Below are 12,634 nucleotides of genomic sequence, written 5' to 3'. Positions count from 1 at the left end.
TTCATCTGCATCTGAATCGTTTTCTCAAAATTCATTGTGGTGATGTACGTAACCAAAACGAGAAAGTGTTGTATCTGTGCAAAACAGAAGCAATGTGTGCAGGACTGATGGTCTGTGAGGCAGAACAGGACTGATGTCCAGGGGGAATGGACAAGAAATAGTGATGTCATTTATTGGGGCTGGAGGGACAGGAAGGGTGTATTTACATGGGACTGCTTGTGAGAAGATGGAGATACAAGAGGAATCAATTTACATGGGGCTAAATGTTAGGGGCTGGAGAGACAGGAAGGATGCATTTATATGCGACTGCACGTTAGAAAGGTCAAGGCAAGTATTTACATTGGACTATAAGGATTCAGGTAGGTTTTTTCTTCTTGATGAATTTTAAGGGTTGTCTCAGATTTGAAAAGCAAGTCTGCTTCCTTCCATAAACAAGTAATACATGTTATTGCTGCTCACCTACATTCATTTTTCTACAGCTGAGCTGCAATGTCAACACAATCTGTAGTCAGGTGTGGTGCGGTTTGTGTCAGCCATCTTGAAGATAACTCCACCTACTTTAGCCAATAAGATTTTGTGAATCATAAACACAAACTAGTTAAGTTCCATTCGGTGACTAATGACACTGAGTCATGGCAGCAGCTTGTAGTTTAGCATTGGGAGGCACAGAAAGGATTAAGTAGGCCCCTAACCCAGAGACTGACACTACTTAATGCTTAAAGGGGTATTTCCATTTCAACAAGCAACTGATATTGTTTGAATAATAAAAAGTTATACATAATTCCAATATACTTTCTGTATCAATTCCTCACAGTTTTCTAGATCTCTGCTTGCTGTCGTTATATAAAAAGCTTCTATGTTTAATTTTAGTGGACAGAAATCATGACCACACAGGTGCATGGCTCGTTATATCACATATATCTGATTACTCTCTATGATACGAATGATCGGTGCACCTGTGTGACCATGGTCAGATTTGTGTCCACTGGAAGTAAACAAAGAAGCTTTCTATAAAATGACAGCAAGCAGAGATCTAGAAAACTGTGAGGAATTGATACAGAAAGTATATTGGAAAACTGTATTATTTTTCATCATACAAACAATAACATTAATTTGCCGAAGTGGGAATACCGCTTTAAATATCATGGTATATGATAAGTCATTGATCATACAAGCAGTGATATAACTAGTGCATGAAGAAATTCAGCAATTAAAAGTCCCATCGCTGCTCATATCTTTTAATCGGGTGGCGTCAGAGTATAAGGGAAAGTCAGCAAAGGCGCACATGAGCTTCCCTACCTAATAAGTGAGACTCACTATGGACGTGTGCTCAGAACCAATACACCCCGAGTAATGATACCTCTGTATGGAAAGGCCTACAGTCCATTAAAAGTATTTTTCTTGATTAACTAAATTATAGAAAAAATAACTATATACCTTTCTTGATTAAGAAACCGGGCCAGGATGTCGCCAGCTTTCAAGTCTTCTGTTAGCTGTACTGCCATAGAAACCTTGGAAAACTGAGGTGCTTGTACCCGTATGAATCCTGGAGACATGTCATTCTTTCAACAGAGATAAAAATAAAGCATAGAGTTATATATACACTGCAATGCTCCAATACTATTGGATCGTTATGCAGAATTATTAGAGACCTGAACAGTCGGTTGGATTCTTATTGCTGATAATAAAATGCTACGGTAATTCCATCCCTGTCAACACGGTCTAAATGGCAGGCTAAAATTATTACATTGTTGTACAAGAGAAATCTCTTCCTAGTAGAATTACTAGCAAAATATCATCTAACAATAATCTGTTACAAAGTAAAAAAGAACATATACAGGCGGTCCCCTACTTAAGGACACCCGACTTACAGACAACCCATAGTTACAGACGGACCCCTCTGCCCACTGTGACCTCTGGTGAAGCTCTCTGGATGCTTTAAAATAGTCCCAGATTGCAATAATCAGCTTAAAATTGTCTGTAATGAAGCTTTATTGATAATTCTTGGTCCTATTACAGCAAAAAAATTTGAAACTCCAATTGTCACTGGGGCAAAAAAAAAAATTGTCGGGAACTACAATGATAAAATATACAGTTTCGACTTACATACAAATTCAACTTAAGAACAAACCTACAGTCCCTATCTTGTATGTAACCCGGGGACTGCCTGTAAGTAGAAATAGAAATAACACACAAACTTTTGCTGCAGTTTTAGAGCTCAGTAAAAAGAGGGTTCTCTTTCACAGAAAAGCGTGTTGTATAGAATTGAATAAACCTAATAAAATAGCAGTTACATCTCTAACAAGTGTGTGATGCAATTTCCAAACTTTTCCACAAGATGGCAAATGAGCCTAAGTAATAAGTTTCTATTAATAAACTGCGTAAAAGACAAATGTGTCCACATGGCCGTGAATTCCACAGTCCCACGCAAAAGCCGAGGGTCTGAAATGCAAATTATAGAGTGGGTCTTATTTCTACCCCTGTTTCGGCAGTCTTTTTCTATTGTGTAACAATAGCTCACACACTAATGAAACACGGGCCGTCGGTTAAGGAAACACAAAACTCCATGTGCATGTAGCCTTAGGGTTAAGGACATATATGAATCTGCTGGCTGGAATGTCTGGCCCAAACTGAACCCGAACAGTTCCAGTTGTGTTCAGTGTTCATACCGAACGTTCCAGCCAGCACAATCTGCACGTTGAATGCATCAAATTCACTTGTATGTAAGCAGCCTTAGCTTCACTTGTAATGTGTTACACATGCTGTTGCATAAATCTTTAGATTTGACACATGGGACAAAAAAAGCCATAAAAAGTCACATTGAATGTAAAGGTCTGACACACCACTGTACTTGTTTTTTTTCAACATATTTGTCCTCTGGTGAACAAATACAAGGTATCAATCCCACCAGTAGATATTAGATTACTTTTATCATGTGAGGGGAATTTCAGCTCTCCTGTGATTACAACGTTATTAACTGCAATGTAATGGCCAGGACATGAAAGGGATTGTCACAAGAAGATAAGATTAGGGCCACTCTAGGAGCTAGAGAACCACTCTGCCAGACAAGTTCAGCCAGAAAATTGCCATTTCTAACATGAAATACTAAAGACGTGTAACAAAATGTGTAGTGACAGTAAAAGGAACAGCACTGTGGTGTAAAGTCTGGGAACAGGATAAGAAGTTTTCAAGGTTTAAGGGTTAATGTTTATCTTGCAGAACAATATAGTATAAAATATCATTTTAAGTTTGTGCTTACATCTGCATGCTTTTCGCTCTTCTCTGACTTCTCTCTGTCGTATGCCATTCTTTTTAGTAGTCGTTTCATTGCCCTTTCCTTGCTAGTTTTTTTCTGGTTTTGTTGTCTGACTTGTGCAACAAGAAACTTTGGGATCTGTAAAAGAAAGATCAGTCATAAAATTAAAAAAAAAAAAAAAAAACTTCACAGCAGCAAAACATATTGGAGGTGTTTGCCCTAAACATTTCATAATCATAAAAACATCTAAAAATGGTATGTAAAAAAATACCACAGTATTTCCATTATTTAAAACCAGACAGTAATGGGCTGTACTGCTTTTTGTAATGGACTGTACGTCATTTTGGACACTGGTAATGACCAAAACAAAATATAACTAAAACTCTCAGACCTATAAAAAGATCAAAACACACATGAATCATGAATAAAAATAAGAACAGATTTCCAACCTTTAGGGTTGAAGGGTTGAATTTTTTGGAAATGTGGAACAGTGTAGTCTAGTGGGCTGTCCTTGCTGTGGAAAAGACTAAACCCCAATTTGTCCAAAAAAAAAAAAAAAAAAAAGCAATGGATAGAAATACTAAATGTGTATGAATAATTTTCAAATTACGTCTCACATACAGAGTCATGTTTAGATTTTTAATACAAGTGCATTCAATGCAGACATGATAATTATTCATAAGAAGTTGTAGCGTCTAATATTCGATATTCGGGGTTTATATAAATGCTTTAGACCAGGCAAGCATCTACTGGTTGATTTCAGACAAAGATGATTTATCCAACGTGAAGTAGATTAACGTAACCTGATCTGTGCCTTATTTGTGATATACAAAAAAATAGAATAAAGGTAAAGAAATAGTGAAACAAAAAATAGATTTAAGATAAGGGTAAGGTGCCAAAGAAGACATATCTGAATAAATATATATATATATATTTCCCACCAAAATATACATCACTTAGGGATCCTAGTAATAAGATGCTGCATGTAAATTACAAATCCTAAAGTGAGCGTTGGCCCCATCATATTTCTAATACAGACAGCTAAAGACAGAGACATCAAAAATGGATTGAAGTTTTAGACCAATAATAACCGGATCTGAAAGGTGATATTTTGGTGTACAGACAACCAATGTTTCTTAAATTTGATTCTACGTGCAGTTAACCTACCGTCCAGAGGAGTTTTTGGTATTTGATCATGAAAAGCATGACAGAAGCGGTCCGGGCTGCACTAGTAACAGCTTCCTGATCCAGAGCTTTAAAAGGGGAGGTGTTGAGAGAAAAGAGGTTAGGTGCCATTATCATAGCAACGTTTTTCAGAGTCATTTTATTTTGTTCTCTGTGATCAACAACCCTTTGAAGAAATTCAAGTAGAGCCTAAAAACAAAAAGGAAATGTTTCACAAAACAGGATCCAGTTTATTCATCACCCTTCTCTTACAGACAGTTATTCTTTTGCTACCAAGTATTCGTTCAAAATGTGTTCCTACTGTAGTTAGGACCTGCCTACCTACATGGCACTGCACTAAGTTCACGTAAGCACCTGAAGTTAACAATGAAAACGTACCCCTCAAACCAATAGAGGTTGTACACCGCAGATCTATAGAGTTCAGTTACACGTTAAAGTTATTCTGTGTCTTTGTAAACCCAAGTTCTTTTCACCACAACCAGGTGTCAATGTGACCTCTAAAACCACAAAATTGTAAACTTGTCATAATATAAATGCAAAAGCGCAATTGTGTTAAGGAGTCAAGCTCGGAATATATGAAACTGCATCCATTACCGTTGGGTAAAACAGACCTTGCAGTTCATTCAAAAGAAATGTCGAAATATTTTCTCCTGGAACAAATTCTGTCTTTAGCTGCAAAAATAGTAGTAGAATACTACCAAAAAAGTAGGACAGAGTTCTGTTTACGAAACAGAAATTTTTCTGTCATAATTTTTACCAAAAAAGTGGCTGAGCCCTATCAAGGGTTTAAGCCAGTTTATAGGCACTTTTATGACTACTGCAACAAAAGGAATGTGGCCTTCAAAATGATAAAATGTCTTTGCTGGAAAAAGTCTGTTCACCAAAAATTATGGTACAGTTTTCTAGCTTAAACCAAGACAAATAATCGCCGGTTTAAAGTACAATTACACAAACTAGTTCAGATTTATTATCCAGAATCAGACACAGAGATAAATCTGAAACAGAATTAGACTTTTCTGACTTTAAGTGCCCCAGTGTGTGAAACTAGCTAAGAAATATAATTTAAAGACTAAACCAACCTTCAGGGTATCACGATGCACATCAGGGAGAAGTATGACCAGGAGATTCAGAGCCTGAAGGCGATGCTTTTTACTTGGAAGGTCTGAAAGCAGCAAATTGTTGAACATCATCAGAAATGCCTTATACTACATTTACTATGGTTATAACTGTATTCCCTTAAAATTTTACAGCATGTTAGTGACTGCTAACATTTGAACATTTCTGGCTACATATGGAATATGAAAATCTAGTTTTGTAAGATTTTAAAAGATTTTGGAAGGTCTTTTGTTGATGCCATATTATACAGTATTATCCTGTCGCTTTGGTGACCTTGCAGACATATGAAAACTTATAACCATTGATGCTCCACTAGGACATTCTGGGATAAGCAATTGCCTCTTTATCTACCTTATTAGGCAGTCCCCTTAACGTCAAGTCGGCTTTTAATGTGTTGTGAGCAATATAATATTACTACCATCAATGCTGCATTAACTAATGCATTTCATTAATCAGGCAGGCTGTGGCCAATGCATTTCTTACTCTTGACTTATACTCGTCTCCAGTCAATAAGTTTTCCCATTTTTTCTGTGGTAATAATTTTTTGTGCTGCGGCTTATTTTCGTGTCGGCTTATACTCGAGTATATACAGTACTCTTTAGCTTTAGGCTACATATTACATGTTTCAGAGTAAAAATATTGATGACCTATCCTATCAGGAAGTACAAATCTCTGATCTCCATGTATTGGCTGATGTAAGTTACTGCACCTTAGCTAAAATATTTTTTTAACGTGCTAGATAGTGGTTAAACAGCTGAAAGTTGAGAGTCCTCAGGTTGTTGAAACCTTTTACAGGCCAACTAAAAAATGGTGACAATTGCAAGCTTTCGAGACTACTTAGGTCTCCTCTTCAGGCATGGTATAAGACAACATCTGAAAAGAATAGCATTTATACATAAAATGGATATCGTTTCTTATCACTTGTCTCATCAAGCAAAGTATTATCGTGTCCATTGGTGTACAAATTTGTGTTCTATTCAGAAGTTTTCTTAATGAAGAGACCCAAGTAGTCTCGAAAGCTTGCACCTTACCTGACATTCAAAAGAATGGAAGCATATCTGCAGTTGCAAGATCTGACCACTAAACAGAAAAGGGAGCAAAAGGAAGTTTCTAAAACTTCTCTACATCGATTCCCTGAGGACCAGATCTCCAGTTGTATACAAAAAGCTGCAGGATTACATGGACTCTGTTGTTGAATAATATATATATCTCTCTCTCTTTCTGTCGCATGAAAGCCGACGCCAATGCACGAAAATCCGATCGTGTGCGCAAAAAAACCCTTCTAAATGCGGCGCACATTGGAAAATGATGGATATTCCGACGATAGTGCGGTCCACGGACCCTTAGTAAATGAGCCCCAACGGTCTTGTTTCTAAGGATCTCATATGACATTGCACTTAACCTGAACTGTATTTACTATATATGTAAAAATGCATTTGTATAGGACCACTTTAAAGGATAAAGGTAAGAATTATGTTTTTCTCTGTGTACACTATCCTGTCGCAAATCCATACATGCATAATTCAATCAAAGACTTAATCTGTTATCACATGTTCAACATTTTGAGTAATCATATAATCCCTGGGACTGTGTGTTCATGAACTGAGTGTTCCAGCAATGATGCAATCAATGTCACAATGTCATACACAGCAATAAAAGGCAAAACTGAGCACCCACATCAGCCTTCAGTCATTTCATTATTCTCTATATAGAAGGACCTTTCATAAAACGCTCTGAATTTAGATGTGCCTCCAAATCAATTATTCAGCATAAATGAAGACTGCAGCTATAATCCATGGTAATCGTTTAAAAAAAAAAAAAAAAGTTCTTTCTGGTCTTATCTCATAAGTAGCTCAAAATTTGGACAAAATGTTTAATTTAAAAAATTCATCTTACACTGCACAGAATGAAAAGCTTTCATGTATTCTACTGTGAGCAAAGGAAGAGGGAGCTCTCGAATGAAGTACTTCAGGAGACTGGCTGCATCATGCTGCTTCACAGTATCCCAGTTGAATGTTCCCTCATTAAACTTGCCTTCTAATTCCATACATAGGGACTGAAAAAAATATATAAAAGATTGTTAAAATAATCTATTTCTGTTCAGAAAATATACTGATAAATAGTTATGCATACTTATAGCAGGCAGTATCACTGACCAACAGTATTTAGCAGGGTAAAAAGCTAAAAAAAAAAAATTTAGGAAGTTGCGGTTAGGTTTTTCACCATTTCCTACAGGATATTGTGGTTTTTAAAGTGCAATTCTAGTTTAATTCTTAAAAACGTAATACTTATCCTCTAATACATGTCTTTTAGTGTTGACCCTTTTGTTCTTGGTCTCAGAACTGAATCAGCAGGTAGTAGTCCACGCTGGAAAGAAGTCTATAGTAGTCAAAAGCATACCCCCCTAATGTTTACCTAGAATATTTTCTGTATGATTTAGACTGCCATTTTATTTTCTTAGACTAGTTCATAGATGTTTATAGACAAGTATGCAAACCTCCCAACCAATGCCAGATTTGCGGTCAGAGCCTAAGAGAAGAGGAAGTCAGACTGCTGCTGGGGAACAAGGGAAGGCAAGTATTTATTACTGCTGTTTAATACCCTGGAACAGAGCCCTGGGCCACAATAAGAGGACAGGAGGCCACAGAAGAAGCAGGGTGGAGACCACAGAAGGAGGAGGGTGGAGACCACAGAAGGAGGAGGGTGGAGGCCACAGAAGGAGGAGGGTGGAGGCCACAGAAGGAGGAGGGTGGAGGCCACAGAAGGAGGAGGGTGGAGGCCACAGAAGGAGGAGGGTGGAGGCCACAGAAGGAGGAGGGTGGAGGCCACAGAAGGAGGAGGGTGGAGGCCACAGAAGGAGGAGGGTGGAAGACAGGAGACCACAGGAAGAGGAGACTGGATGGTAGGGGCCACAGAAAAAGGAATGGAGGACAGGAGGCCACTGGAAAAAGAGGATGGAGGACAGGAGGTCACAATATGAGGAGGATGGAGGAGAAGATGGGCCACAGACTGAGGGTGATGGAGGACAGGAGGCCACAGTATGAGGGCGAAAGAGGGCAGGGGACCACAGTATGAGGATGGAGGACATAAGGTCACAATATGATCGGGATGGATAACAGGGGCCACACTATGTGGAAGGGTGGGGGTAGGACTACATATAGTAAGCAAATTTAAAAAGTGGATTACATTTAAGGGGGGTATTATATATTGACAAGTTGCATTACGGGGTATAACACGGGTCCAAAGGGGGGTTGACTACACTAAGCGGGGCCATTAAGGTTGATAGTATACTAGGTTTGTGGGTGGGGCAATGGATGACAATGGTTGTGTTTAGAAAAAGGAGGAGGGGCTCTTTTCCCCTCTTTCTCACGGCCAAAAGCGGGGTGGTATGAAGTATGACAAAACCAAATATTCTGTATAGATCAAGTTACAGCGCATAATGCCTAAAAGACAGTATCAGAATGTAAAACAAGTAACATGTTGCACCATACATCATAATTCTTTGTATTTTTATTTTAAATTTTAGCATTACACAGTCTAAATAAATGGTATTTTAAGAACACATGAAGGGTATAGTGTCAATAAACTCAAAAATCCATGAGTACGGGAACCAACGCGGAAGGCCAGTTTGCAGGACGGAACTGGGTGCACAGAAAATAATTGCAAACATATATGTTGCATTGCATTAATTTGTTTACATAGAGATTGTAGAGTCAATCAGGAACCTTTCATGAGTTGATGCCTGTAACACCAATCGGTACAGACAACAGTGTTTGTTACAAAATAGTAAAACCCAGTTGATATCTTAAATGCTAGGAGGGGTAACAGGGGAACAGCACAATGTACAATTCTAAGAAAAGATTTCCAGGATGTTTTATTCAATGAAGAATGCAATATAAACTAGAAGAGGGATGTCAGAAGTTCTTTTTAATCGAAGGGTAGTTTTAACATCAAAACAAAACCATACTACATGATGACCTGTATAAGAGAACCGAAGCCTCTGTGTACGTTTTGCCATACGATGGTCAGTTTCTGCAACATTTGATATCCTTATAATTCACTGCATAGTTTAAAATATATTTACCGGTAGTTTTAATGATTTAATGAATATGATTATAAAGACATTTTACGGTAGTAGTAAACAACAAACATGTACATCTACTCAAGGCTAAAATTTAAACAGTAGTCTTCACCTAGAGGTGACTCAGCAGATCAGGTTTCCTGTTCAACCTGCTCCAAAAGTGTAATATATATATAATATACTATAACATGCCAAGTATGTCAATCTGTTTAATACTAAGGAAAACTAATTTTGCAGTATATAATTACAACAGAAATAATCATCTATATAAAGAGCAGACACAGCAAATGCCTGTGGAATGTAATAGAGGTCAGATGAGACACATTAATATAGTACAATGCACACTTAAAGCAACCTAAACGTTTAATAAACTTTGCATAAATTACTTGCACAGGGTGTGCGGGGAATAATACTTTAGCTGATTATATAACTAGCTTTTTGCTATGCATGCGATAGCTCTAATTATCAGAGTTGGTGAGTGGAAAACTATTATGTTTCACTTAAAGCGCATTCACACTGCCGTAGCATGGCTGGCACATGACGGTGTCGGGGACAGGAGGAGGAGGTGAGTACTGCTAACCCCCGCCCATCTCCATAGGAATACACAGCACACGGCGCAGTATTCCGTAGAAAGATAGGACACGTCCTATCTTTCTACAGTCTATGGAATGGAATGGAATGCTCCTGTACGGCACCGCAAGACCATTGAAGTGTATGGGGGATGTATACACCATATATACGTCGGCCGCATATACCTCTTCCAGACTGCTCTAGACCTCAGACTGGGCCGAAGGTTCACCTTCTAACAAGACAATAGCCCTAAGCACATAGCCGGTAAGTCTTTGCTGCATATTGCTTACCAGTAACACCCACCTTTGCCGGCGGCTTCAAAAAGACCCATTGCCATGGTAGCTTCGGGTCTCACGAAGACCCAAAGCTACTTCGGGTTAACCCATTCATTACAATGTGCTGTCAGCACATTGTAATGTATGAGTAGTAAAATCCCCATATACTGCCATACTGTAGTATGGCAGTATATGATAGGATCGAACAGACACCCCAGGGTTAAAGTACCCTAGGGAGTCTGAAAAATAGTAAAAATAAAAAAAAAGTTAAAATAAAAAAATTATAATAAAAAACCTAAAAATTCAAATCACCCCCCTTTCCCTAGAAATGATATAAATCTAAATAAACAGAAAAATCATAAACACATTAGGTATCGCCGCGTCTCACTGCGTTTAACCCCGTAACGGAAAATTGCGCCAAAAGTCGAAAATGGCACTTTTTTGCCATTTAAGAAAAAAATTTAAATTCTAGAAAAAGTGATCAAAAGATCGTACAGTCCTAAAAATGATAACATTGTAAACTTCATCAAAATCTGCAAAAAACAGCACCACCCACAGCTACGTACACCAAAGTATGAAAAAGTTATTAGCGCCAGAAGATGGCAAAATCCCCCCAAAAAATTTTGTACAGGAGGTTTTCATTTTTTTTAAAAATGTATGAAAACATTATAAAACCTATACAAATTTGGTATCCCCGGAATCGTACCGATTTTTTTTTTTATCAATTTCACTGCATTTGGAATTTTTTTCCCGCTTCCCAGTACACGGCATGGAATATTTAATACCACCATTTTGAAGTGTAATTTGTTACGCAGATAATAAGCCATCACACAGCTCTGTACATGAAAAAATAAAAAAGTTACAGATTTTTGAATGTGGGGAGTGAAAAATGAAAACGCAAAAACGAAAAAGGGCTGCAGCGGGAAGGGGTTAAGAACAATTTTGTGAACATTCTTGACTGGCCCAGCCAGAGCCCTGACCGAAACCCAATTGAGCATCTCTGGATATACTTGAAAATTGCTTCCACCAACGTTCACCATCCAACCTGAGGGAACTGGAGAGGATCAGCAAGGAAGAATGGCCGAGGATCCCCAAATGCAGGTGTGAAAAACTAATTGCATCATACCCAAGAAGTCTCTAGCTTATTAAAAGGTGCTTCTACTCAATACAGAGTAAAGGGTTTGAATACTTATGACCATGTGATATTTCAGTTTTCCTCATTTAATAAATTAGCAAAAATATCCACATTTGTGTTTTTTTCTGTTCAGTTAAGATGGGGTGCAGAAAGTAGGAGAAAAATATTGATCACAGGCGCGTTGTTTTTCCATCCTGCCAAAGTTCACTCATTGTGGCATCGCCAACAAAGTGAGTTAAGATTGCAAAGAGGTACGAGAAAAATATTGATCACAGGGGTGCAGAAAGTACACAGAGTGTGCAGAGAGCAAAAAAACCCTTTTTTTATCTAACCAATTGGGCGCAATTAAACAGAGTGAAAAAATTAAAGGGATCTAAATACTTTCTGTACCCACTGTGTTTCTTGATAGAAGAGTGATTACACATTCCTGATAATATAATCCTTGATGAAGATATAAATATGGAGCGGCACTCACCGAATACGTGTCCAGTAGGAGTGGTGACATGGACATAAAAATCAGACCGTGGCAAGCGACGGGCTGTTTCGCGCCGAACTGGCGCTTTCTCAAGCCTACAAGGACACGTGACAGGGGAAACCCATTTAAGCACGCCCTCCTGTATGTCCATGTCACCACTCTGCTGAAATAAACTACTGAACACGTATTCGGTGAGTGCCGCTTCATATTTATATCTTCATCAAGGATTATATTGTCTACAATGTACTTTAAAGCTGAGCACCACCGACATGCAGCCGTGTTTCATGTGAGAAGAGCACGTGGGACAGAGACGATCCTCAAGAGGTAGTGCGGGGTGTTTATCCTACATACTGAACACATGCCTGATAATAGTGCTTTTGTAACCCAAAAGCTACCCTGTAAGGGGGTACATCACCAAGAACTGCAACCCTGCCTAGTATTGTGACAGGTGGGAGCCAACCGTTCAATCGCAAATTCAGGACATCAGCACATAGTGGAGGGGGGGGCATTTATCAATTGTGGTGCAGTGTTCATGTTTCTG

At 38.4% G+C, this 12,634-nt stretch overlaps 1 protein-coding gene across 3 annotated transcripts in view; it reads right to left on the bottom strand.

Annotated features, from left to right (window-relative positions):
* Positions 1-12,634, bottom strand: part of ARHGAP18 (Rho GTPase activating protein 18) — a 95,205-nt gene that overhangs the window by 9,222 nt on the left and 73,349 nt on the right. For all 3 annotated transcript variants that reach the window (XM_072141557.1, XM_072141555.1, XM_072141554.1), the window contains exons 9-13: positions 7,454-7,613; positions 5,521-5,603; positions 4,424-4,630; positions 3,260-3,394; positions 1,438-1,562 (exon numbers count right to left, since the gene is read on the bottom strand). In XM_072141557.1, coding sequence (XP_071997658.1) covers positions 1,438-1,562; positions 3,260-3,394; positions 4,424-4,630; positions 5,521-5,603; positions 7,454-7,613 — 710 coding nt within the window. The remainder of the gene's footprint in view (positions 1-1,437; positions 1,563-3,259; positions 3,395-4,423; positions 4,631-5,520; positions 5,604-7,453; positions 7,614-12,634) is intronic.

This window comes from Engystomops pustulosus, chromosome 3, assembly GCF_040894005.1.
Source record: "Engystomops pustulosus chromosome 3, aEngPut4.maternal, whole genome shotgun sequence".
Taxonomy (NCBI): Eukaryota; Metazoa; Chordata; class Amphibia; order Anura; family Leptodactylidae; genus Engystomops; species Engystomops pustulosus.
Note: the sequence above shows the minus strand (reverse complement) of the source record. Positions and strands in the feature narration are given on the sequence as shown.